Consider the following 23673-nt stretch of genomic DNA (forward strand, 5'->3'; position numbering starts at 1 on the left):
ATCAGGCCCCCTGAACATATTGACCCCAGCATGACTGTTCACTTGCATTAGGATAGGGGCTCGTAGGAGGGGGCTGATGTGGGCTTCTGCTGCTCTCCCTGAGAATCACTGGGAAACATACAGTATCTTTGAAGATGACAAGATCAATTTTTTGATTGTAGGGTTATAAGAATTTAGATATCAAAAGATCAAATAGGGGGTGCTTGTACATGTGTGATATGGAAAAATGTTTTATGCATATCCCAACTCCCTCTGAGATACCCTCAGGAGAGATCAGCCATTATTGACCACAATATGTTATGCAATAACTGTCACTTATGTTATGTAGGCTTAACATACGTTTTAACATAAGTTTTGCATGTTGTGAAGAATAGAAATGAGAAAAGATGATAAGAGAAGACAAGGGTGGGGTGCATAATTTATTTACTACTGTGTTTTAGTCCTTACTCATCCTTACTCATACAAGTTTTTAATCGCAGGTTACTGGAATGAGGAAGAAAATGTGCAAAGTCATGGTGCAGTGTGAGGTAGTCAAATACTCATAACAACTAAATGACTGCGCTGTGGCCATTGCCGGTGTTATAACATCGCGAGAATTTGAGCTGCCGTATATATTTTCAAGCGATTCTTCTCATTCTTTGCACTCCTCCTCTCAAGCTGCCGCAGTGGGACCGAAGTAGAGGTTTGTGTATTGTACGCTTTTAATTTAACTTGAAAAGTAGGCAAAATAATTATTTCTGTTATTTCGGTTACGGAAAAAAGAAAGTCAAAACTTAGTTATATGTTTAGTTACACTTTTATTGCCTTCTCATTTTCTTTGTGTGCAATTTTATGTGTTTCAATATATTGTACATTTCCATTGACGACAGAATAAATGCTGTTTAGCTTTTACAATCGTTTTTTGGGGGAGGATGTCAAAGTGGCCTACACCATTTGTTCAATGGAATATTGGACAACAAAATCAGATGAGGAAAATCACTGTCGAGAAAAAACTCAGATCATTGTGAAACAATCGTGTTTTGCTTTCACTTTTAGTTAGTTCAGTAATAAATATGTTTTATGAAATAAGTTAAAGCAAACGACACATTTTCATATAGGATTTAATTAATGTATACTACAATCAAATTCCTATTAAAAAGAGGACTGTCACAGGCCTACGCGGCTAAATCGCGGTGCGTTTATTGGCTGAGTAAATTCCAAAGTGCGCCAGAGCGTCAGTTCACCTTGAACAGTGAACTCAAGTATTCAAATGCCCTGTTCGAGAACATTGTCTGCACTAGAGAAAGTTTGCCTATATGCACGTTGAGGAAAAATGACTGCGTGCGTGATAGTGAAGTGAAGTTTTGTCAGGCAAGAACAACCAGTTGAACTCTTTGATTGATGCGTAAAATAAAGCCATAAATGCTCATTGAGGAAACACCTGTTGATTAGGTGTTGGAAATGAAAGAAGTGAGTTCTTCATTTGAATCTATGTCTTCCTTGTATTGCTTTCAGTTCTGTACACATTATATTTATAGCTTCAATGCTGAAAATGTCTGCAGATGTACGATCTGTAACAGCAGTAAAAAAATCTTGTAGCAAAAAAATCATCTTGCATACTTATTATGTGGATTATAATTATTTTTGACCTTTATTTTTATAAGGGTTGTTACAGAAAGTTTTCCTGCAGCAGGGGGATCAAGTTTAAATCGTACATATGTATAGAGAAAGAGGATGCAGCGAGCTTTCCAGTTCATCTTTCATGTCCAGTTATTTTACAGAGTGTTTTTGTGTACTGCCATTTAGTAGTTAATGTTGCTATACTGTACATTTGATGCATACATATTTGTTATTTTATTAGGATCCCCATTAGCTATTGCAAAGGCTGCAGCTAACTTTCCTGGGGTCTACATAAAACATGACATAATAAAGAACAATAATAGACAATGAACAGCTCAAGGACAGAGCTACATACATTTAAAATAAACAGTAGGAAACAAGTAAAGTGTTTTTTTCCCCCAGGCAAAGTGAAGATGGCTGCAGGTAAAGCACGCATCGGGCATCTGGCCCCTGGCTTCACGGCCAAAGCAGTGATGCCAGACGGCCAGTTCAAAGACATCAGCATGTCTGATTACAGAGGTTGGTAGGCATACTACAACGCTTCATACTATTCTGAACCTGAACTGGATTTTTTTGGCTCTGTGTGCTAGGATTTGTGGCTGGTTTCATGATTTTACAGTTTATTATTACAGTAATGACCTATTAGTTACCTTGAATGCACACTGAATGCATTCATTGCTTCCAGGCTCCATTGAAATTCAATAAGTGTCTAATAGTGTGTCTATTTTGTGTTTGTGTCCTGTGCTGCCTGCCTGCAGGGAAGTATGTGGTGTTCTTCTTCTACCCGCTGGACTTCACCTTTGTGTGCCCCACTGAGATCATCGCCTTCAGTGACGCTGCCGAGGAGTTTAGGAAGATCGGTTGTGAGGTCATTGGTGCCTCTGTCGATTCCCACTTCTGCCATCTTGCTTGGTACTTGGGGCTTTTTCACTTTACATTTGTTTTTTGCCCCCCGAAAATGAAGCCCTAGGTGACACAGAATAAGTTACAGTGCAGCTAGTGCAGTTCTGTTATTCCCCATGCTCACAGAAACCCCTTTCCTACTATCCCTGTCCCGTCTGCATACCATGACTTGCAGGGATGCTTGGTCTCAGACAAAACAAAAAGACAGTCTCTTATGCTCTCTGTGTGTTTTTTTAAAGGACCAACACACCTCGTAAGCACGGTGGTCTGGGTGCCATGAAGATTCCTCTGGTAGCCGACACACTGCGTTCCATCTCCACGGACTATGGGGTGTTGAAGGAGGATGAGGGCATCGCCTACAGGTGGGTTCACAACAGAAAAAGTTCAAGGGTCAAACTTCAGTGTCTCTGACCGACAAGGTCCAAACCCGGGTAACGTGCACAACACAAGACTGTGTTAATAGCCTGCTAAGCTAAAGCCTAGGCATTGGTTTGGGTAGCTAACACAAGTCATCAGGTTTCAGGCAAGGTTACATATCACGCAAGCATTGTTCACCGAACCACTTCTGTTACGTATGTCTGATCCTGTAGGTTTAGAAAAAAATCACTCCATTTATTCCCTGTTTGCTTTTTCAGGGGCCTCTTCATCATTGACGACAAGGGCGTCTTGAGGCAGATCACCATCAACGATCTGCCGGTGGGACGCTCCGTTGACGAGACCCTGCGTCTGGTGCAGGCCTTTCAGTTCACTGACAAACACGGAGAAGGTACATGACTACCCCTGCTGACTTTTTTTTCTCCAAAAACCATGCCACCTTATCCAGCATGGAATTAGCCCAGCTTGTTGCAGTGCCATATTTCAGCCTGGTCTCATAGACTAGATGTAACACAGTAAACAAAAATCTGAGACACCCAAGTTAGTATGATATGTTATGTCTGGTATGGTTACATGAGACAAAAGGTTATTTGAGGCAAAAACGAAAGGAGGGTGATTGGTCGGGGAGGATGGGTAGGCGTATAAATAGGGCCGTAACGATACCAGTATCATAATACTCGTTAGTATCGTGGTCAGGGGGACCACATGTCCCGGATTGTGCGGGACAGTCCCGCATTTCCAAACAATCATGTCCTGCATTTTATCAACAAATTCAACGACAACTCATTAGGGGAAAAAAGGTTTATTTGTCCCGTATTTCAGTCAAACATTCCAACCGGTCTTGCAGTCACATTGTGCTTATGAAAATATATACAGTATATCATAAGCATTTGGTAGCCTACTGGAGATGTTAAACACTTCTCCAATCTCATATTCTGCGCAAGACAAGATGATAGCCTTGCGACTTACAGAAAGTGTGTGTCTGATGAAGGAAGTAAATAGCCGTATTAGATTGAAAGATAAGGTCATTTCGTCAAACCTGTGAGGCTCTCCATACTCATTAGTTGCTCATTCAACATATTTGCTACTACTAAACTCACCAAACAGAAATGTTTCCCAGATTTTCATAAAACAGCCACACATGTGATTTCTCGTTTCCGCATCACCAAAATTTGTGCGAGGCAATAGAGTAGGCTGGGTGCGCTTCAATTGCTTGTTCGATTCAGAGCGCACCGGAGTTTCTCCACCACTTCTCACAATGGTTCTTGTTTAGTAAAGTTACATCAAATCTGAATCAATGTCTTGGAAGATCACATAATGATTAATTAGTATTCTTCATAACATAACCAAATATAATAGCATTGTATAACTTCACTATTACACCAAAAACACCACCTAATTTCTGATGAGATGGTTAGTTGAATAGTCCCAAAAAATAGGCAGAATTAGCTTTGATTGGAACAAAGTACAGGAAGGCTAAATTGTTTGTTAATTAACACCATCTGCTGTAATTTGCTTACGAAACAGTAATTCAAGAAGATCTTGAATGCATATTCCCATGAAACTGATTGAGATCAAATGATTGGCATGCAGACGAAGTTTTGGAGATTTCACTGTTAAAACGTGAATAATTATTATTGACAATGACAATGTCCTATTTTGAAATGAGGTATGCCTAACTTGGTGTTTGAGGGTATTAAAAATATATTTTTTACATTTAGACAATATGTGTGGGCATAGGCAGATTGGAGAATGCATTTTCTGCATATTCTATAAGGATATTCAATAGGCTAAATCTGTCGGTACAAACTGAGAAACGATGACGTCATTTTAATTGCTCTCCTGGAACATAAAACATTTGTACTGCTCCTTGCGTGGGATTTGTGTGTGTGTGTCTGGGGGTGGCGGCTGTCACATGTTTTTTTGCACGTAGGCTACACTGTCCCGCGAATGTCCCGCAAAACTATCATGTTATCTCACATTTGGGTATTTTAAATATGGTCACTCTAATCGTGGCAAGGAAACAAAACACAAAGTGTATTTAATTTCTTTAGGAAAACAGCCCTAATGTAGGAAACAAAATCATTATGTTGACATCTAGAGTCACATTGATTTATTTTCCAAGCTATAGCACACAACATTTTACATACTGCAGGTTTTTAAAGGACCAGAGTTTGGTGTGCATTGTGTTTTCATTTTTGCCATGGAAAACATCATGATACTGGTATCATCACAGCCCTATGTATAACGCAAACATCTACCATCCCAAAGGTTGCGTGATCGAATCTCATCATGGACAACTTTAGCAACTTTGCAACTACTTACTACTTTTTTGGTACTTTGTGACTACTTAGCATGTTAGATAACCCTTCCTCTAACCAAAACCATTTAACCTACGTAACTCTTAACCCTGACCCTAGTGGCAAAGTGGTCTAAGGCACTGCATCTCAGTACCTGGTTCAAATCCAGGCTGTATCACATCCTGGCTGTGATTGGGAGTCCCATAGGGCAGTGCACAATTGGCCCAGCATCATCCTGGTTTAGCTGGAGTAGGCTGTCATTGTAAATAAGAATTTGTTCTTAATTGACTTTCCTTTCCTTTTATTTTTTATTTTATTTCACCTTTATTTAACCAGGTAAGCTAGTTGAGAACAAGTTCTCATTTACAACTGCGACCTGGCCAAGATAAAGCATAGCAGTGTGAACAGACAACACAGAGTTACACATGGAGTAAACAATTAACAAGTCAATAACACAGTAGAGAAAAAAAAGAGAGTCTATATACATTGTGTGCAAAAGGCATGAGGAGGTAGGCAAATAATTACAATTTTGCAGATTAACACTGGAGTGATAAATGATCAGATGGTCATGTACAGGTAGAGATACTGGTGTGCAAAAGAGCAGAAAAGTAAATAAATATAAACAGTATGGGGATGAGGTATGTAAATTGGGTGGGCTATTTACCGATAGACTATGTACAGCTGCAGCGATCGGTTAGCTGCTCAGATAGCAGATGTTTGAAGTTGGTGAGGGAGATAAAAGTCTCCAACTTCAGCGATTTTTGCAATTCGTTCCAGTCACAGGCAGCAGAGAACTGGAACGAAAGGCGGCCAAATGAGGTGTTGGCTTTAGGGATGATCAGTGAGATACACCTGCTGGAGCGCGTGCTACGGGTGGGTGTTGCCATCGTGACCAGTGAACTGAGATAACTGAGACTTGTAGATGACCTTGAGCCAGTGGGTCTGGCGACAAATATGTAGCGAGGGCCAGCCGACTAGAGCATACAGGTCGCAGTGGTGGGTGGTATAAGGTGCTTTAGTAACAAAACGGATGGCACTGTGTTAAACTGCATCCAGTTTGCTGAGTAGAGTATTGGAAGCTATTTTGTAGATGACATCGCCGAAGTCGAGGATCGGTAGGATAGTCAGTTTTACTAGGGTAAGTACCTTGTGAAATAAAGGTTCAATTTAAAAATTTAAAATATATATGTTACCTGAGTCCAGGTTGCATATTTCACTATGTACCATCAGCAGTCACATACACTATGTGAATAGCAATTAGGTCACTATTGCCACTCTCCCTTTTGGAGGTAACATCCCAGTTTTGTATGGACTGTGAATGATAGGCTGATAGTAGATATCATCAGAGGGTATAAAAGTTAGAAGCTCAGATTCAAAGTGTGTTTTGCTTATCATGCTGCACTGTTCTGAGACTCACACTTCTTCTCTGGTGTTTCCTCTCAGTCTGTCCTGCCGGCTGGAAACCAGGAAGTGACACCATCAAGCCCGACGTGCAGAAGAGCAAAGACTTCTTCTCCAAGCAGCAGTAAGACGACACATGTCTGAAGCCTGCTGTAGGACAGCTAGAATTACAGTACATTTCAAGAGAACAATGGTGAAGAGCAGTAGCCTACCTCTGTGCCTGAGAACTGTAGAACAACATCTTCAGCATCCCCTTATCTCATGTGTTTGGGTAGAGTGGAAATTATTATGACCAAACTATGAAGATTATATTAACGTATAGCTTGGAGATGTTTTATATTGTAGTCATTTAGCAGACACTCTTATCTTAGTGTCATTGATGTCGGCCTATTTTATTCTTCTGTATCATTTTTGTAACATCTGAGGTGGACATTCGTTTTTGCCTTTAGGCCACAGATGGGATAGTCTGAAATGAGGAACAGAAGCTTTACAGGACAAAACTTGTGGCGAAAACTCAGTTAGCTTTTTGTCTCTTTATTTACAACTCAATGTCATTTCATCTTCTAAATAAAAACTTTTACAAAGGCAAAGAACGCTAACGTTTTTTTATTGCCATGCTTTATAATAATAATACACTAAACACGTTTTTTAATTACGTGCTGTATTACTTTTTATGATGAAAATGAAATATAATATGGATGAATTGAAAAATGTGTAAAACAGTCGTAAGAAAACTGCGTCCAAGATGTCCGACCGTTGATTTCAAGGTAATCTACTCATGTTCACATACTGTACGTATATTCATATGTGGGTTCCTTCCGGTTTAATCATGTAGGATTTATTGCGGCCAGCACTAGCCAAATGAACGACTAAAATGAACAAGTCACTCAGAAAAATGAATCATGACTCGAGTCAGTAAAAAGAGTCGTTCAAAAAGAACAAATCGTTCGAGAACTGCACATCACAACTGTGCAGTTAACGTGGCCTCAATTTGATGTTACTTTGTAACTATAACATTGATAAGATTCCTGCAAAATTATCTGCATTTCATAGACAAGTATTCTTAGCGTGGTCATTAATATATAAACATAATTTCCCCCACAAAGGTATTTCATTTGGAACAATAAGGACATTTTGTATAGAAACAAGTCTTTAATTTTTAAGAACTGGTTCAATAATCATATCCTCCTGGTGAGTCAACTTTTTAATGCAGAAGGATTGTTACTCAATTATGAGGAATTTTTATCTCGTTAAAATATCCCTGTAACACCTAGAGTTCGCCATAGTCTTTGATGCTATTCCATCTGGAACTCTCGTGTTATTTAGAGGTGTAGCCAGACCTCACCTTCTTGACCTACCCTCGCCTAATCCAGTTGACTCTCCAATAGGGAAAATATGTTTCTCCTTGCTCCCTCAGAACAACAGATCTATACGTGCTTTTTTCAAAGGGATATTATATCAATTCCTTATGTCACAAGTTACTGGAATACATTGGTCACTAATATCTGTTGGGGAAAAGTCTGGTTATTACCACACATGCTTGCTTGTTAACAAGGTCAAAGAGGTCTCTTTCAGAATGATCCATAAGTGTTACCCTGCGAATCATTACCTGAAGAAAATCAAAAAAGACATTGATTGTACTTTTTGTGTTGAGCATCCAGAAACAGTTTTGCATTTATTTTGCCATTGTCTACATGTAAAACAATTATGGAAAGATATTCAGTTTTATATTTGTTAATATTCTTGATTACTTTTGTTTTTTTTATGGGAGAATGTGCTGCTCTGTCTCCTTAACCAAAGATAAAGAAAAACTATTTTACATCGTAAATGTAAGTGTGCTAATGTAAAAATGTCATATTCAAAAATGTAAATTCACTGATAAAAAACACCCTTCCGTGTTTTCTATAAGGAATTCGAGCAGTACATTAAGACCATTCAACATTCTTCTAATAAGAAAGCTGTTAAAACAATAAATATGTGTGTGTTTTTTGGACTTTGTATAATCTGTAATTTGTTGTACCCCCTAGCATATGTTATCATTGTCTAATTGTGTACTTGTATGTATACACACTATTCTACATTAGGAAAAAAAAGAGTGCAGTTAAACTCGGTCTCGCGGTACTTTTTACCTCAGGTTGAACAAGGGGGTAGGTACGCTAGCTACCTAGTGGTTTTGTCTATGACAAAAGTATATCAGATGAACGTTAGCTACCTATAAACACTTATTTTAACAATATATAAATACTTTTAAAATAATTGACAGTACTGTAAAGTTAGGCCGCTAGCTACTGGAAATTAGCTAACGACAAACCAACAACGTTCACGATGGCAGCTGGAAAGATGTGTAGTAGGCCAAAAAAACAGGAGACAGCAGAGGTATGACAACGAAACACTTGATTAATATGAGCTTGTGTAAATGTATATAGAAACTAATATACGTTTCACTCGGTGAAACGGAGAAAACGTACTTTCAATCTGCAATGATATTAGCTGGCATAGTTAGCTATTTAACGTCAGTTCTGTCATCAGTCAGTCATCTGGCGTACTCAAGTGGTCTTGCATGAGAACTGCACTGTCATTGAACATCCCACCAGATTCGGAAACGATTTTTCCCCTCTGTAGTGGACCAGCTTATTTCAAAACGAACTGAAAACTGAAGAAAAGTCCCTGGTCTTTGTGAAGCGAATGATGGCCCTCGCCGTTTCTTCCATCACATATCTCAGAGGAATATTCCCTGAGGACGCCTACAGATCTCGATATCTAGAAGGTGATGTGAGGGCAGTTAAGGTTATTTTTCAAAGACATGTTGTTTAAAAATGTTGTAAACAAGCACATGCATAACGTTAATTGTGTCACCACTCACCACACAACCAAAAATAATATTGTCTTTATCATAGTGTCTTTTTCAGCAACTGTTTTTATGTATCCACCAGATTTATGCATCAAAGTTTTACGAGAAGACTGCACAACACCTGGTGTCTGCAAAATTGTAAAGTGGTAAGTACATTATTTTGCAGGACAGACATATTTCAAGTTCATACAAAACAGCAGCTTCCCACGTCAGACAACACTCAAATTACATTTGATGGTGGTCATATTCTGACATTAAATTATTATTTTAAAGGCTGATGGGGTGCTTCGACGCATTAGAGAGAGGATATGTAAGTACAGGACCTTATGGTTCTTTTGAATGTGTTTCATCATTTTGTTTTGTTTTAACAGACAATTTGTGGCTATTTTCTTATCTTTTTACAGCTTCAGGTTGTGTTTATTGGGGTAGGTGAATCTAGGCAACAATGTGTCTTTTCTAAATACATATTTTGTCCTCAACTGTTGTATTTAAAAATGGTCTCACTATTTCAATGAAATGGAAGCTTTATAATTTGTATAATATGATATGCAGGTCTGCACCAATCCAGATAATCCCAACGTAAGTTCTCACTCCTTAAAACCCTTCACACACACACAGAGACCTAAGTTCCCTGAAGTTCCATTGCTTCTAAAATGTTAATGGTTGCTTCTCCCTCCATTAGTGCATCATCGAGTCATACCAGTTCAAGTTCACATACACAGACAAAGGACCACAGATGGACATTCTGAGGTGAATTTGTGGCTTCAATCTACTCATTTAAGCTTTGATTCAGCCTAAGGTAAATATCTGATCTCCTTTTGAATCCCCAGAAACCAGAATGTGGAGATGCAGATCACGATGGAGGATACCAAGAAGGCCTCTGTCCTCTTGATCAGGAAGCTGTTTCTCCTCATGCAGAACTTGGACGTGCTCCCCAATGATGTCTGCCTCACCATGAAGCTCTACTACTTTGACGACAGTAAGGCAAATCCCTTTGTTTTTGTTGACAGTAAGGGTTACTGCTGTATATGTCTACAGCTGTTACGGTGACCGTATTACCGCCACACCGGCAGTCAGGAGTCATGATTGCAGTCAAATTCCATGTGACCATGAGTCACAGTAACTAGGTTTCTCCAAAACTGCGCTCTGATGGTCATTAGTAGCCTACCAAACTTGCTAACGGCCAGTTGTTAATATTCGGTACTCAGCATTCTAGTGTCCCACTAATCACTCTGACATCAATGCAAATGCATTCGAAAATCGAAACAAAACTTAATCAAATAACATTTTACTGGTCACATACACATATTTAGCAGATGTTCTTGTGGGTGTAGCAAAATGCTTGTCTGCGGGTGTAGTGAAATGCTTGTCTGCGGGTGTAGTGAAATGCTTGTAATGTAGCGAAATGCTTCTCATGAGAGCCCTGGCATTGAGTTTGAGCGGAAAAGGATCACCTGTTGCGCAGTGAGCGCCAGCGCCTCATAGCTGGTTGATGCATGGAATAAAATAAATGTTCTTTTTTTTTTTGTTGTTTTTTTTGAATTTTACCCCTTTTTTCTCCCCAATTTCATAGTATCCAATTGTTGTAGTAGCTACTATCTTGTCTCATCGCTACAACTCCCGTACGGGCTCGGGAGAGACGAAGGTTGAAAGTCATGCGTCCTCCGATACACAACCAACCAAGCCGCTGCTTCTTTAACACAGCGCACATCCAACCCGGAAGCCAGCCGCACCAATGCGCCGGAGGAAACACCGTGCACCTGGCCACCTTGGCTAGCGTACACTGCGCCCAGCCCGCCACAGGAGTCGCTGGTGCGCGATGAGACAAGGACACCCCTACCGACCAAGCCCTCCCTAACCCGGGCGACGCTAGGCCAATTGTGCGTCGCCCCACGGACCTCCCGGTCGCGGCCGGTTACGACAAAGCCTGGGCGCGAACCCAGGACTCTGATGGCACAGCTGGCGCTGCAGTACAGCCCTTAACCACTGCGCCACCCGGGAGGCCCTAAAATAAATGTTCTTGTTGCGCAGCATTTGTATAGGCAATGCAATTGCGTGAGGAAACAGAGTTGTGATGGCCTCTATTATTAAAAAAAGGAAGATCTCATGAGCTTTCTATAGGCTTGGCCTACTGTATGTATTTCCCAACTTTCCTAATATTAAGCACATTGCTTCGCTTTACGATAAAAGTAGCCTACCTGGCTGGCCTGAAAATTAACCACTGGAAAAGCGTACTCCCATTTGCTTTTCAAGTGCATACGGATGACATGTATTTTTTTTTTTTTTTTTACCTTGCTCCTGTTCCGACAGGTGCATGATAATGGCACATTCTAAATCAAAACTACTTTTACACACATTATTTAGTATATGTAAAGACAAGATTAAATTGAAAATAGTCTGAATGGTAAGAATATTATCACTTGTGAATGATGCACAGCGCATGCATGTTTCTTGTGGCTTTTTCAAATCATAGTTGTATGCACCCTGTAGCCTAGCCCATAGGCTTATACAGTGCCTTCAGAAAGTATTCAGACCCCTTGACGTTTTCTACATTTTGTTTACGTTACAGCCTTATTCTTAAATTGATTAAACTTTTTCTTTAAAAAAAACATTTTTGCTAATTTATAACTGAAATATCACAAAAGTATTCAGACCCTTTACTCAGTGCTTTGTTGAAGCACCTTTGGCAGTGATTACAGTCTCAAGTCTTCTTGGGTATGACACTACAAGCTTGGCACACCTGTATTTAGGGGAGTTTCTCCCAATCTTCTCTGCAGATCCTCTCAAGCTCTATCGGGTTAGATGGGGAGTGTTGCTGCACAGCTAATTTCAGGTCTCTCCAGAGATGTTCGATCAGGTTCAAGTCCGGGCTCTGGCTGCACTCAAGGACATTCCGAGACTTGTCCCGAAGCCACTCCTGCATTGTCTTGGCTGTGTGCTTAGGGCCGTTGTCCTGTTGGAAGGTGAGCTGGAGCAGGTTTTCATCAAGGATCTCTCTGTACTTGGCTCTATTTATCTTTGCCTCAATATTGACTAGTCTCCCAGTCCCTGCAGCTGAAAAACATCCCCACAGCATGATGCTGCCACCATCATGCTTCACCGTAGGGATGGTGCCAGGTTTTATCCAGACGTGACGCTTGGCATTCAGTCCAAAGAGTTCAATCTTGGTTTCGCTAGACCAGCGCATCTTATTTCTCATGGTCTGAGAGTCTTTAGGTGCCTTTTACTGAGGAGTGGCTTCCGTCTGGCCACTCTACCACAAAGGCCTGATTGGTGGAGTGCTGCAGAGATAGTTTTCCTTCTGGAAAGTTCTCCCATCTCCACAGAGGAACTCTAGAGCTCTGTCTGAGAGACCATCAGGTTTTTGGTCACCTCCCTGACCAAGGCCCTTCTACCCCTATTGCTCAATTTGGCCGGGCGGGCCAGCTCTAGGAAGAGTCTTGGTGGTTCAAAACTTCTTCCATTTAAGAATGATAGAGGCCACTGTGTTCTTGGGAACCTTCAATGCTGTAGACATTTTTTGGTACCCTTCCCCAGATCTATGCCTCGACACAATCTGTATCGGAGCTCTACGGACAATTCCTTCAACCCAATGGTTTGGTTTTTGCTCTGACATGGACTGTCAACTGTGGGACCTTATATAGACAGGTGTGTGCCTTTCCAAATCATGTCTAATTGAATTTACCACAGGTGGACTCCAATCAAGTTGTAGAAACATGTCAAGGATGGTCAATAGAAACAGGATGCACCTGAGCTCAATTTGTAAAAACCTGTTTTCGCATTGTGTAGATTCCAGAGGGAAAGGCTGTAATTTAAAAATATTTAACAAAATGTGGAAAAAGTCAAGGGGTCTGAATACTTTCCCGAAGGAACTGTATGTTTTGCTAAGTTTTGTATCACAACTGAAGTGGCCAAATAACTCCAAACATAGCTTATATAGGCCCAAGACCCCTGGAACATGATTGGAGAGCCAGCCCATAGACTACAGAGCCTCTATTTAACCTTTATTTAACTAGGCAAGTCAGTTATGAACAAATTCTTATTTACAATGATGGCCTACCCCGGCTAAACCCTGACAACGCTGGAATGAAAGACTGATGAGAGACTGATGAAGTGTGTGCTGCCTGCGCAAGAAACAGAGCAGAGCACTTCCCTTTCATGCAACTTTTTTCAAATAATAATTTGTTGCATCATGCAGCCTTACATGCTGACCAAACCACTTGCTTGCGCGCATGTTGATATTGTCCACCCCACACCAGACGTGATCAGGACACAGGTTGAAATATAAAAACAAACTCTGAACCAACTGTATTAATTTGGGGATAGGTCGAAAAGCATTAAACATTTATGGCAATTTAGCTAGCTAGCTGTTTCTAACTAATTTGTCCTGGGATATAAACATTGGGTTGTTATTTTACCTGAAATGCACAAGTTACTCTACTTCAACAATTAATCCACAGATAAAAGGTTAAACAGAGTTCATTTCTAGTAATTTCCTCCTTCAGGATTCTTCTTCTTTGGACTTTATATGGCAGTTGGTAACCAACTTTAAGGTGCATTACCACCAACAACTGGACTGGAGTGTTGACCTCAGTTTGTCTTTCAATCACCCACGTGGGAATATGCTCCTTAAAACCAATGAGGAGATGGGAGAGGCGGGACTTGCAGTGCGTCACACGTCACAAATAGAACCAAGTTCTATTTTAGCGCCTGGCTAAGGAGACGCTCGTTGACATACGCGAGCAGTCTGGGTGCAATGATTGAATAACATGTATGTGTACATTTATTTTGCAATACGCGCACGACGCAAGCGGTGTGGTCAGCATGCTAGAATGTATTAGAAATCAAACATATAGCCTAAGGTTTGTATAACAACTAAAGTTGCATAAATAACTTTTAAGCATATAGGAGGACCTGTTTCTTTAACTGCTCAACACAGAATGGCCGCATGTGCGCACTCCCTCAAATTGTTTGGGGAAAAATATCCTTTCCATTTTAATCAGCTATGTTCAATTGTATTGATAGTACTATAAAATAATGCCACTGGAATTATAAGCAAATCTTGCCTGCTAAATGAACTAGTGTAGCCCACAGCCAGATGGCATAGCCAGATCAGGGCCTAACATAACTCAGAATATGCTCTTATGATTTTCTTCATATCACATCTTTCTTTAGACCTATCTAAAAGAATGGATTTATTGTGATGCTGTAGGCTATATTATATGGATTTATTAGACGTTTTAAAATGTAGATGTTCCAAAGGTCCACATCAGTGGCTTGTAGGCTATGAGTGGAAGCCAGAGCTGCTAAACGAGACCGGCAGTTATTTGAATGACAATCACCGGCTGACAAAATTTCATGATCTCCACAGCCCTTTAGTATGTCTGTATTGGAAGCTCAAGACAGAAATTAATTATTGGGACACGTCTTTCGAAATTGACGAAAGCAAATGCTTCTCATTAAATTCATTGTAGTTTTAGTCAAATACGATGTCTCTTGGTTGTATTACATTATGCAGTTGTTTAATAGGACTTAGAAAGCTCACAAAGCATGATGTTCAGTTAGTCAGTCAATCAATCATTAATTGTTCTGTTTTTTCCCCTTCCTCTCTACCCAGTCACCCCTGCTGACTATGAGCCTCCAGGTTTCAAGGAGGGGGTGAACGACAACCTGTGGTTCGAGGGCATGGCAGTGCACTTCAGAGTGGGTGAGGTGCACACCCCTTTCCACGCCCTGAAGGTGAGGGTGGCGGCGGAGCAGGGCCGTGTGGAGAAGCTGCAAGAGGGGAACTACCTGAAGGAGAGTCAGGTCTCCACGGCTACGCAGAGCACTCTGCCAGGGCTGGCGCCAACCGGTGCACAGGTGGGCTGTTCTTAACTAAAGCACAAATAAAATGGACTTGAACATGTTTGATCTGAAGACAGGAGTCTTCTTTCCACACACTTAGATCAATGCAAATAATGAAATGTGCTAACTGCCATGGTTTCAGTCACAGTAGATTGCTGATATTTACTGTCTTGTTTGATTATTCACAGGATCCTGACAATGAGAGATACAAAGAAGATGACTTTCCCTCTGAAGATGGTAATAAAGAATGATAATCACATCAATCTCTTTTACTTTCTTCGTATGAAACCTGGATGCGTTTTCTGGTATAAATAAATTAACTAATTTAACATATCGATAATAGCTTCTTTTTTTATCTCTAAGAGTCTGCACAGTTCAAGAAACCCAAGAAACCTGTGGCAAAGGTAAGTGAGTTTGTGGGCAGTTGGTTGGTTGTGGTCAACAATGGTTTGCGTGTTGTGTTTTTGGAGGAAGAGAAGATAGAGCTACATGAACAACAGCTCAATGGTGTAAAAACTATTCTTTCAAACAGAGTAAAGGTGATGCCAATAAACTGGCAACGAAAAAAGGAAGAAAAGAGCAATAAAAATGTTTTGATGAAGACAGCAATGAAGACCCTGCTTTTTCAGCTTCCTGTCAGACATAGTAAACATGAATGTGGATCGAGGATGTAACTTTCTCATTAGATTACAAGGATTTTACTCACCAAACATGTTTACATTAATGTTTAATTTCTATGCCTGTTTGAACATTTTTAAAACCCGAGTAGTAAAGCCAGCCTTACGGTATTTATTTTGCAGTTCATTGCCTGTACAACACATAATATATAGCTACAATATCTTAGACATTTCTAATATATTTTCCCATTCATAGGAAAATCAATTCCATTTGTTTTATTGTAGCTGTATATATATTGTTCTTTAACTTTTATTTTTTATGAAATTAATAAAAAAACTTATGACATGCTGGTTCCATATGTGATGCCTGAAATATACAATATTGTAAGTATGATATTTATGGAATTGAAGCTTTACTTCAAAGCCCATTTATAAACTTGTCATGCATATTAGTGAAGAAATGAAAAAGGGTGATATGAAAATACATGCACACAGCTTTGAAATGGTAAACATTGATTTGGTGATACATACAAAGTACAAGTAAAAATACAATTGTACAAAGAAATGGGGCAGCAGGTAGCCTAGCAGTTAAGAGGTTGGGACAGTAACCGAAAGGTTGCTGGGTCGAATCCCCGAGCTGACTAGATTTTTTAAAAACTGGCGATGTGCACTTGAGCAAGGCACTTAACCCTAATTGCTCCTGTAAGTCGCTCTGGATAAGAGCGTCTAAGTGACCAAAAAGTTACAGAAATGGCAAACGTCTGACAGGTGACTGCACCACAGTTACCCTGTTGTAACCTACATCCATTGGCAAACAGTGAAAGTGTGACAAAAGGTGCAACATGCTGCATAATGTCAAGTACTTTTTTTATGTAAGGCATCCATAGTTATGAGAATCAATTTAATAAATATTTTATTACAAAATATCAAGGCACGGCTTTCCATTTATCCATTTGGCTCAGAACGGAGATCTTATCACACAATTTTCTTTTTTTTATGGAGGATAACTAACTAAGCTAAACTCTTATCAGAGATGGATGGCAATATTACTGTATATCCTTCATTCAACTATCTACGTACCGGAGACCTTTTTCTGAGACAGAAAAAGCGTCCTGAGACCTTTTTCTGTCTCAGGATGCTGGTATTTCATCCCCCAGAACATCTCTGAGTTGCATGACTCCATTGGTCTGGCTTGACGTTTAAAAGAGACTGTCAACGTCTCCCATCTCCACAAACACAGTCTTCATTTGTGTGTAGTGCTCTACAGTCACCTGACCGTTCTCTCGCCCAATGCCTGTGGAGAGACAACAGCAAATGTTTATTCTTCTTGACACATGCTATTACTATTGTTGACAGCAGTCTACCGAACACAAAATACTGTGGAAAATGTTTATGAAAAAGGCATTCAAACAAACCAACGTGATTACTACACTACAAATAACCCCTACGTGTTTAAATTCTGATACTCTCATAGAGGAAAAGGACAGGTATCTGGTGTGAATACGGTAGGACTGTACCTGACATCTTGAACCCTCCGAAGGGCACCTCCACAGGGGTGATGTTATAGTTGTTGATGAAGCAGGATCCAGCCTTCAGGTGTTCCACTACACGGTGTGCTCGCTTGACGTCACTACAGGCCAGACACATGGCAAGAAACAGGTCAAACACTGAAGTGGGATTAAATGTGTACCTCAAGCTGAAGGATGGTGCTCATGGTATAATGTAGCAAAACGTTTTGAAACTCAAAAAGGAACACTGACTGTTCTTATTGGACAACTCCAGGAAGTACTGTCCTGTTTCACTCGGTTTCAAAAATGTTCTCTCTACAGAACACAACCCTGATAACTGTGTTATATGACATCATCACCTGGTGAAGACCCCCGCAGCCAGGCCCAGGGCGGAGTTGTTGGCCCTCAGCAAAGCTTCCTCCTCTGTTTCAAAGGACAACACAGACATCACAGGCCCAAAGATCTCCTCCTTCACACATGTCATGTCATCTGTGCAGTCGCCTATGGCCAAGAGATGCAGGGACAAGAGGGAGAGAAAGAAAGAGGTATATAAATAGTAAACCAGTACAATGAGTATTGACTAAAGAGACTATAAATACTCCCTTATGTATGTATTGGGACAGTGATGAACATTTTTGAAATTTGTCTGTACTCCAGCATTTGGATTTGATATATGTTGCATGTGAGGCGACAGTACAGAATGTCACCTTTTATTTGAGGGTATTTTCATACATATCGGATTTAGAAATGAAAGCACTTTATAGATCTACTCCCCCCATTTGAAGATTTGACAAATTTCACTTAGTGTATTAAAGTAGTCAAAAGTTTAGTATTTGGTACCATATTTCTTGCACACAATGACTACATCAAACTTGTGACTAGAGGTCTTCATCCACCTGTACCCCAATACCCGAGACGGGGCCCACGTGGTTCCGAATCCAGAATAATGCCACGGGTCTGGGTCGGCTCTGATATGATGATTGTCACGGGTCTCAGGTATGTGCAATTTTAAATAACTTATCCGGAAGGACCCTTACAGATCTGAATGTGACTGCTGCAGTATAGAGATAAATTCTATAATTTATGCTGCTGATCTTGCTTTTCACGAGAGTGGAGTCTGAAGCGTGTAGTTTGTTGTCGTCGACAAATCACAAGTCATCAAAGAGCCAATAGGCTTCAGTCATAAAGCCTCCTCGTGTGGCAACAGTTCAGAGATATCTAATCAATGGAAGATGGAATTAAAATGACAGAATTAAAAGTTAAAGGACAAGGACAGGCTTAAATGACCAAGAGCCAACAGGTAGGCTGCTACTTAATATTCTGAATGGAGTTGTTGTTATTTGTAACTGTAGGATGAGAAAGCGCATGCACAGTAGCCTCATTTAGCCTAACTAGCTTCTCCCGGTTATTTAATTTAAATTAAAAATGTCATTTCACCTTTATTTAACCAGGTAGGCCAGTTGAGAACAAATTCTCATTTTCAACTGCAACCTGGCCAAGATAAAGCAAAGCAGTGGGACAAAAACAACACAGAGTTACACATGGGATAAACAAACATACAGTCAATAACACAATAGAAAAATCTATACACAGTGTAAGCAAATGAGGTAGGATTTGGGGGGAAAGGCAATAAATAGCCCGTAGTGGCGAAATAATTAAAATTTAGCATTAACACTGGAGTAATAGATGTGCAGATGATGATGTGCAAGTAGAGCTACTAGGATGCAAAAGAGCAAAAACAAATAACAGTTTGGGGGATGAGGTAGTTGGGTGGGCTATTTACAGATGGGCTGTGTATAGGTGCAATGATCGGTAAGCTGCTTTGACAGCTGACGCTTAAAGTTAATGAGGGAGATATAAGTCTCCAGCTCCAGTGATTTTTGCAATTCGTTCCAGTCATTGGCAGCAAAGAAATGTAAGGACAAACGGCCAAAGGAGGAGTTGGCTTTGGGGATGACCAGTGAAATATACAGGCTGGAGCGCGTGCTACAGGTGGGTGTTGTTATGGTGAGATTAGGCAGGGCTTTACCTAGCAAAGAATTATACAGTTGAAGTCAGAAGTTTACATACACCTTCACCAAATACATTTAAACTCAGTTTTTCACAATTCCTGACATTTAATCCTCGTAAAAATGCCCTGTCTTAGGTCAGTTAGGGTCACCACTTTATTTTAAGAATGTGAAATGTCAGAATAACAGTAGAGAGAATGATTTATTTCAGCTTTTATTTCTTTCATCACATTCCCATTGGGTCAGAAGTTTACATACACTCAATTAGTATTTGGTAGCATTGCCTTTAAATTGTTTAACTTGGGTCAAACGTTTAGGGTAGCCTTCCACAAGCTTCCCACAATAAGTTGGGTGAATTTTGGCCGATTCCTCCTGACAGAGCTGGTGTAACTGAGTCAGGTTTGTAGGCCTTCTTGCTCGCACACACCTTTTCAGACCTGCCCATACATTTTCAATAGGATTGAGGTCAGGGCTGTGATGGCCACTCCAATACCTTGACTTGGTTGTCTTTAAGCCATTTTGCCACAACTTTGGAAGTATGCTTGGGGTCATTGTCCATTTGGAAGACCAATTTGCAACCAAGCTTTAACTTCCTGACTGATGTCTTGAGATGTTGCTTCAATATATCCACACAATTTTCCTGCCTCATGATGCCATCTATTTTGTGAAGTGCACCAGTCACTCTTGCAGCAAAGCACCCCCACAACATGATGCTGCCACCCCCGTGCTTCACTGTTGGGATGGTGTTCTTCGGCTTGCAAGCCTCCCCCCTTTTCCTCCAAACATAACGATGGTCATTATGGCCAAACAGTTCTATTTTTGTCTCATCAGATCAGAGGACATTTCTCCAAAAAGAGCAATCTTTGTCCCCATGTGCAGCTGCAAACCGTAGTCTGGCTTTTTTAATGGAGGTTTTGGAACAGTGGCTTCTTCCTTGCTGAGTGACCTTTCAGGTTATGTCGATATAGGACTCGTTTTACTGTGGATATAGATACTTTTGTACCTGTTTCCTCCAGCATCTTCACAAGGTCTTTTGCTTATGTTCTGGGATTGATTTGCACTTTTCACACCAAAGTACGTTCATCTCCAGGAGACAGAACGAGTCTCCTGCCAGAGCAGTATGATGGCTGCGTGGTCCCATGGTGTTTATACTTGCGTACTATTGTTTGTACAGATGAACGTGGTACCTTCAGGCATTTGGAAATTGCTCCCAAGGATGAACCAGACTTGTGGAGGTCTACAATTTATTTTCTGAGGTCTTCGCAGATTTCTTATGATTTTCCCATGATGTCAAGCAAAAAGGCACTGAGTTTGAGGGTCGGCCTTGAAATAAATCCACAGCTACTCCTCAAATTGACTCAAATTATGTCAATTAGCCTATCAGAAGCTTCTAAAGCCATGACATAATTTTCTGTAATTTTCCAAGCTGTTTAAAGGCATAGTCAACTTAGTATATGTAAACTTCTGACCCACTTGAATTGTGATACAGTGAATTATAAGTCAAGTAATCTGTTTGTAAAGAATTGTTGGAAAAATGACTTGTGTCATGCACAAAGTAGATGCCCTAACCGACTTGCCAAAACTATAGTTTGTTAACAACACATTTGTGGAGTGGTTGAAAAATGAGTTTTAATGACTCCAACCTAAGTGTACGTACACTTTCGACTTCAACTGTAGATGACCTGGAGCCAGTGGGTTTGGCGACAAATATGAAGCGAGGGCCAGCCAACGGGAGCTTACAGGTCGCAGTGGTGGGTAGTATATGGGGCTTTGGTGACAAAACACATGTCACTGTGATAGACTACATCCAATTTGCTGAGTAGAGTGTTGGAGGCTATTTTGTAAATGACATTGCCGATGTCAAGGATCGGTAGGATAATCAGTTTTACGAGGGTATGTTTAGCAGCATAAGTGAAGGAGGCCGATTCTAGATTTAATTTTGGATTGGAGATGCTTAATGTGAGTCTGGAAGGAGAGTTTACAGTCTAACCAGTCACCTAGGTATTTGTCGTTGTCCACATATTCTAAGTCAGAACCGTCCAGAGTAGTGATGCTAGTCGGGCGGGCAGTGATCGGTTGAAGAGCATGCATTTAGTTTTACTTGTATTTAAGAGCAGGTGGAGGCCACAGAAGGAGTGTTGTATGGCATTGAAGTTTGTCTGTAGGTTTGTTAACACAGTGTCCAAAGAAGGGCCAGAAGTATATAGAATGGTGTCGTCTGCGTAGAGGTGGATCAGAGAATCACCAGCAGCAAGAGCGACATCATTGATATATGCAGAGAAAAGAGTCGGCCCGAGAATTGAACCCTGTGGCACCCCCATAAAGACTGCCAGAAGTCCGGACAACAGGCCCTCCGATTTGACACACTGAACTCTATCTGAGGAGTAGTTGGTGAACCAGGCGAGGCAGACATTTGAGAAACCAAGGCTGTTGAGTCTGGCGATAAGAATGCGGTGATTGACAGAGTCGAAAGCCTTGGCCAGGTCGATGAAGACGGTCGATGAAGATGGCGGTTATGATATCGTTTAGGACCTTGAGAGTGGCTGAGGTGCACCCATGACCAGCTCGAAAACCAGATTGCATAGCGGAGAAGGTACGGTGGGATTCGAAATGGTCGGTGATCTGTTTGTTAACATGGCTTTCGAAGACTTTAGAAAGGCATGGCAGGATAGATATAGGTCTGTAACAGTTTGGGTCTAGAGTGTCACCCCCTTTGAAAATGGGAATGACCGCGGCAGCTTTTCTCATATCTCAGACGATATGCGGTGGATAATTTTAGAAAGAGAGGGTCCAGATTGTCTAGCCCAGCTGATTTGTAGTGATCCAGATTCTGCAGCTCTTTCAGAACATCAGCTTTCTGGATTTGGGTGAAGTTGAAGCGGGGGCGCTTGGGCAAGTTGCTGTGGGGAGTGCAGAGCTGTTGGCCCGGGATAGGGGTAGCCAGGTGGAAAGCATGGAAACCAAGAGCTATATCTGTTCTTAGTTCTACATTTTTTTGAATGGGGCATGCTTTTAAGATGGTGAGGAAAGCACTTTTAAAGAATTACCAGGCATCCTCTACTGACGGGATGAGGTCAATATCCTTCCAGGATACCCGGGCCAGGTCGATTAGAAAGGCCTGCTTACTGAAGTGTTTTACGGGGGCGTTTGACAGTGATGAGGGGTAGTCGTTTGACTGCGGACCCATTACGGACGCAGGCAATGAGGCAGTGATCGCTGAGATCCTGGTTGAAGACAGCAGAGGTGTATTTAAATGGCAGGTGGTCAGGATGATATCTATGAGGGTGCCTGTGTTTACGGATGTAGGGTTGTACCTGGTAGGTTCCTTGATCATTTGTGTGAGGTTGAGGGCATCTAGCTTAGATTGTAGGACGGCCGGGGTGTTAAGCATATCCTAGTTTAGGTCACCTAACAGTAGGAATTCTGAAGATAAATGGGGGGCAATCAGTTCACATATGGTGTCCAGGGCACAGCTGGTGGCTGATATAACAAGCGGCACAGACCTGGATAACAAGCGGCACAGACCTGGATAGCATGACAGAACTCTGCAGACTATCTCTGCAGTAGATTGCAACTCCGCCCCCTTTGGCAGTTCTATCTTTGTGGAAAATGTTGTAGTTGGGGATGAAAATGTCAGAATTTTTGATGTCCTTCCTAAGGCAGGATTCAGACACGGCTAAGACATCTGGGTTGGCGTAATGTGCTAAAGCAGTGAATAAAACAAACTTAGGGAGGAGGCTTCTGATGCTAACATTCATGAAACCAAGACTTTTAAGGTTACAGAAGTCAACAAATGATAGCGCCTGGGGAATAGGAGTGGAACTTGGGGCTACAGGGCCTGGGTTAACCTCTACATCACCAGAGGAACAGAGGAGGAGTAGGACAAGGGTACGGCAAAAGGCTATAAGAACTGGTCATCTAGTGCGTTGGGAACAATAAAAAGGAGAAGATTTCTGGGCGTAGTAGAATAGATTCAGGGCATAATGTACAAACAAGGGTATGGTGGGATGTGAGTACAGTGGAGGTAAACCTAGGCGTTGAGTGATGGACGATGAGAGAGGTTTCATCTCTGGAGGCACCAGTTAAGCCAGGTGAGGTCTCTGCATGTGTGTGGGGTGGGACAAAAGAGTTATCTAAGGCATGTTGAGCGGGACTGAGGGCTACAGTGAAACAAAACACTAAGAACTAGCCGAGACAGCAGTAGACAAGGCATATTGACAATAGAGAGAGGCATCACAGGTGTTGATCGGGAGAGCTAAGACA

General features: G+C 41.1%; 2 protein-coding genes across 3 annotated transcripts; both read left to right on the forward strand.

Annotated features, from left to right (window-relative positions):
- The first annotated feature begins 645 nt into the window (after window positions 1–645).
- prdx1 (peroxiredoxin 1) lies at window positions 646–7168 on the forward strand. Its single transcript, NM_001124277.1, is given in 6 exon segments — window positions 646–682; window positions 2002–2118; window positions 2358–2511; window positions 2742–2864; window positions 3138–3268; window positions 6621–7168. Coding segments are annotated over 5 exon segments (600 nt in total). The 5' UTR covers window positions 646–682; window positions 2002–2012; the 3' UTR covers window positions 6707–7168.
- A 1445-nt stretch (window positions 7169–8613) lies between these two features.
- On the forward strand, window positions 8614–16240 carry zte38 (zebrafish testis-expressed 38). Of its 2 annotated transcripts, XM_021613729.3 has the most exons (12): window positions 8614–8954; window positions 9201–9345; window positions 9512–9575; window positions 9703–9739; window positions 9834–9854; window positions 9982–10008; window positions 10112–10179; window positions 10260–10408; window positions 15047–15291; window positions 15465–15513; window positions 15640–15680; window positions 15809–16240. In XM_021613729.3, the coding sequence occupies exons 1-12, from the start codon at window positions 8904–8906 to the stop codon at window positions 15860–15862; spliced, it is 951 nt and encodes a 316-aa protein (XP_021469404.1). In that variant the 5' UTR covers window positions 8614–8903; the 3' UTR covers window positions 15863–16240. The 2 variants fall into 2 exon arrangements, with proteins under 2 accessions (XP_021469404.1, XP_090038738.1); XM_090182612.1 differs by having other exon boundaries at window positions 15640–16240.
- Window positions 16241–23673: the final 7433 nt, after the last annotated feature.

The sequence above is a fragment of the Oncorhynchus mykiss genome, chromosome 8 (assembly GCF_057628025.1).
Source record: "Oncorhynchus mykiss isolate SJ-2025 chromosome 8, ASM5762802v1, whole genome shotgun sequence".
NCBI classification, from domain to species: domain Eukaryota; kingdom Metazoa; phylum Chordata; class Actinopteri; order Salmoniformes; family Salmonidae; genus Oncorhynchus; species Oncorhynchus mykiss.